Source organism: Myotis brandtii, unplaced genomic scaffold (assembly GCF_000412655.1).
Source record: "Myotis brandtii unplaced genomic scaffold, ASM41265v1 scaffold454, whole genome shotgun sequence".
NCBI classification, from domain to species: domain Eukaryota; kingdom Metazoa; phylum Chordata; class Mammalia; order Chiroptera; family Vespertilionidae; genus Myotis; species Myotis brandtii.
The window spans coordinates 2,006,084-2,009,918 of record NW_005367354.1 but is presented as its reverse complement, the minus strand read 5'-3'; the positions used below and the strand labels follow the sequence as shown (position 1 = coordinate 2,009,918).

The 3,835-nt window shown below is 55.6% G+C and overlaps 1 protein-coding gene across 1 annotated transcript in view; it reads left to right on the top strand.

Annotated features, from left to right (window-relative positions):
* The window catches only part of GAREML (GRB2 associated, regulator of MAPK1-like), a 16,605-nt gene that overhangs the window by 7,105 nt on the left and 5,665 nt on the right, over positions 1-3,835 (top strand). The window contains exon 3 of the mRNA XM_005874897.2: positions 3,172-3,302. Coding sequence (XP_005874959.1) covers positions 3,172-3,302 — 131 coding nt within the window. The remainder of the gene's footprint in view (positions 1-3,171; positions 3,303-3,835) is intronic.

The window sequence follows — 3,835 nt, the reverse complement described above, 5'->3', positions numbered from 1 at the left end:
GTGGGGGGTGGGGGGAGGCTGTGGAGCAGCGGCAGATGAGCCCTGGGAGCTAAGTAGCATCTTTCATTTTACAGATGGGAAACGAAGCCCAGAGAGATTAAACAGTTTGCCCAGGTCACTCACACAGCTGGGTGGTGGCAGAGCTGGGACTCAGCCGGCCTGTCCTGACTCCACACTCTGCATTTACCTGCCCTTTATGAGCATCTGCCTGGGTCAGGTCTGGGAGGAGGGTGATAGAAAAGACTGCTTCTCGCTGGCAGGGACAGTCCTGTTCTGGGCGGCCAGGGGGAGGGGCAGGCCGGGTCAGCAGGTCCCCAGAGTTGCGGGGACCTTGGGTCTCACGGAGAGGGAGGCAGGAGAGGAAGCTGCCCCAGAGGGGCTTCAGGGGGAGGAAAAGGCTTCCAGGGGCCGGAGTATCACTCCTGGGAGGGAGGGCGCCCTTCCTTCCTCCCGGCGGCGATGACCACTGCTGGGCTCCAGGCTGCAGCCGAGGGGGCGGCGGGGGTGGCGTTGGCTGCCATGGTTACATCGATCCTCCCTGCCACATCCTCCCCTGGCTCCAGCCCTGACTTGGCTCCAGCTCTCCCCACAGGGGGCAGCGGGCATTTCTCCATGCCTGGCTGCTTATGATGAGGCAGGGGTGGGGGTGGGGGGTTGTGTGTGGATATGAGGGAGGCGATGGGGTGATAGAGGGGGGCCACTCACTGGTGGATGGTAGCAGACCCTGATTGCTGCTTCCTGACCGCAGGTCACTGCTCCTGGCCAGGTCCCCTCCCCACTTTATCCCTCTGCCCTCCAGGGCTGTGGCACATTCCAGGCCTCTTCCCACCAGGGTCTCAGACTGGGTAGGGCAGGACCTAGGCCCTAGGTCCTAGGGGGTCTTGTCCCAACTTTCTCCTGGGCATTGTCCCCTCCTTTCCTTGGCTTTCATTTCTCTTCCTGCGTCTAGGTGTTCGTGCTGTAGGCTCTGCCCTTGACCTTCTGCTCCTCATACCCTGCATTGGGGTGGGGTGCGGGGGAGCTGCCTCTGGGTTTAGGGACCCCAGGAACCCTGCACTGTATACCAAGTGGTATGTGTTCATGCTAGGAGCGCACTGTGGGCATTTCTCTGAGCCATCTTACCTGCCCCCGGCCGAAGCTGCCTCCTGTAGGCTGGTGGCCTTCAGTCTGTACTTCTGACCAGCTCCCCCAGCTCCTGCCCCACACCCTGCTTCTTCCAGGTTTCCAGTTGCTTTTTTTCCCTTTTCTCTTTTTATTGAATTTATTGGGGTGACACTGGTTAACTTCCATCACAAAGATGCACAGGTTTCAGGTGCACAATTCTACAACACACCATCTGTCCACCCCCAGTTCAGTCTCCATCCATCACCATTTATCACCGCCCCCCCATACCGTCCTGTACCCAAACCCCTGGGTTTTGTTTTGCCTAATAGCTCCGCTGGCTCCATTTCTGACCAGGCAGGTGGACTGAGTCCCTTCCTTCGCCCCGGACCCTCATAAGTCACTCCAGTCTGACAAGTCTCCTTCCACAAGCCTCTCGGCATTCAAGGCCTTTTGGAGCGAGAAGCTATTTCACCTCCTGTCATCACGCCCTCCAGTCCTACCCTCCAGGCACTCACCATGTGGGGCAGGCCGTCTGCTTTGGTGGCTGTTTTTGCTCCTTCTCTTTCTTCCATGTGGCATGTCCGTTCTGTAAATCTCTTTTCACTCTTAAGATCCCTTCAAGCTGCCAGGCAGCTTTCCCCCATCTCAGTGGTCCTCTAGTGCTTTTGTCACGAGTCTGTTGTCGCACTTGTCATATCCTGCCATCATTGGGTGCTCACTGTCACATCCACTGTATCTGGAAGTCTTGGAAAGCAGACTGTATTTTGCCCAGATTTGCAGCCTCTGTTGGGCCTAGCGCACAGTGGGTGCTCCCTAAGTGTTTATGGAATGAACAAATGAATGGACTATGACTGAGGCAACCACCAGGAAGACTACAGAAGCTAAAGAGTCACCTTGTCTTCTCTCAGCCGGCTGTCCTCTCACCTGTACAGCACTCTCCTGTGTTAGGCCTGAGAAGAAGCCATCGGTCCAGGTGTCAGGGCGGTTCGTAGTGGGCACGTAAAGCATGTGGGGCCAGTGAGGTGAGATAGTTCCACAGAGGTCGCTGTATTGATTATCACCATTCTTTTTTTAAAAAAATATATTTTATTGATTTTTTACAGAGAGGAATGGAGAGGGACAGAGAGTTAGAAACATCGATGAGAGAGAAACATCGATCAGCTGCCTCCTGCACACACCCTATTGGGGATGTGCCTGCAACCAAGGTACATGCCCTTGACTGGAATCGAACCTGGGACCCTTGAGTCCGCAGGCCGACGCTCTATCCACTGAGCCAAACCAGTTAGGGCAATTATCACCGTTCTTTAAAGTCTGAGTCCACTGGGGACATCTGCTGAGCCAGCCAACATGCATTGCCCTAGACTGCAAGTTGGGAAGGCCTCAGGGAGGAATGGGGAGGGGGCAGATGGCCTTGCTGGGCTCAGATGAGAGGCCTCTGGGACAGTCGAGCTGAATGCTGGACAGGGGCAGGGTCTGGGAACAGAGCTGGGGTCAGAGTGGCTCTTCCTGGGCCTCCAAGGCCTGGGGCTGGGCCCCTGGTCTGCCCAGTGCATCAGTGTGGATCAGCAGCCCCAGGTAGATGCACAGCATGCCGGGTCCAGGTAGGGCCCAATATCATCTGTCCCCACATCCTCAAATGAGGACTTGGAGATGCAGAGAGGAGAGGGGACTTGTCTATGGGCATACCAAGCCAGAGTGGGGCTGGGACCAAGCTAGACGCCAGCATCCCCAGTGCCACAGTGGTGTTTGGTCAGAGGCCAACTCTGTGTCCAAGTATTTGGGTTCTAGTTTGCACTTGGGTTTCTCTGGGGAGGCAGCTGCTAGCCTCAGCACACACCCACAGCTCTCCATGGGGTGAGGGCTGAGCTAGTTGCCAGAGATCTATGCTCACCTCCCCCTGAGGTCTGAGCCAGGTGACCCACGCTGCTACAAACCTGCCCTTCTGCCCACCTGAGTGCCAGAGGGGCTGGCTGAGATGAGGGGAGCAATACGTGGGGACCACGAGTTCTCTTGCCAGGCTCCCGGCAAGTGGGCCCGCCCTAGCTGCCTGCGTCTCCTCCTGTGCAGGGAAGTTCAAGCTCCTGGAGCAGGCCCGGGATGTGCGGGAGCCAGTGAGGTACTTCAGCAGCGTGGAGGAGGTGGCCAGCGTCTTTCCTGACCGCATCTTTGTGATGGAAGCCATCACCTTCAGTGTCAAGGTCAGTCCTTCTGGTCCCAGGCATGGTGCCCCGTGCTGTCCCCTTCCCTTCAGAGCAACTCTGACCCTGGTGGGGTCCAGAAGGTGTCACAGTGTCACTTCTGACTGCCTCTTGAGGGCCATTGGCACAAAAGGGCCACGACAGATGAGCTGGATGTATGACCTTCTGGGCTGAAGAACTTCCTGCAAAAGATATGAAGCAGGAGGAAGTGTGTGGAGGGCCGTGCCCTGACTTGGAGACCTTTCAGGGAAGTGTATCCTTGCATCCACTGGTAGGGGTGGTGGTGGGGGTGGGGACAGAGTGCCAACAGTCCTCCACTTGTGTACAAATAGCTCTTCATAAACCCTTTTCTTATCCATTAATTCTCAATAGCCTTGTTGAATGGGTGGAGCATTATCACCCACATTATAAAGTTAATGATAAAAGTTATCACTTATTGAATATTTTCAAAGTATGTCACTATACATATCATCTATTTAATCCTTAGAGCAACTTTTCCAAGTAAGTTATTAGATGAGATAACCATGTGGCCT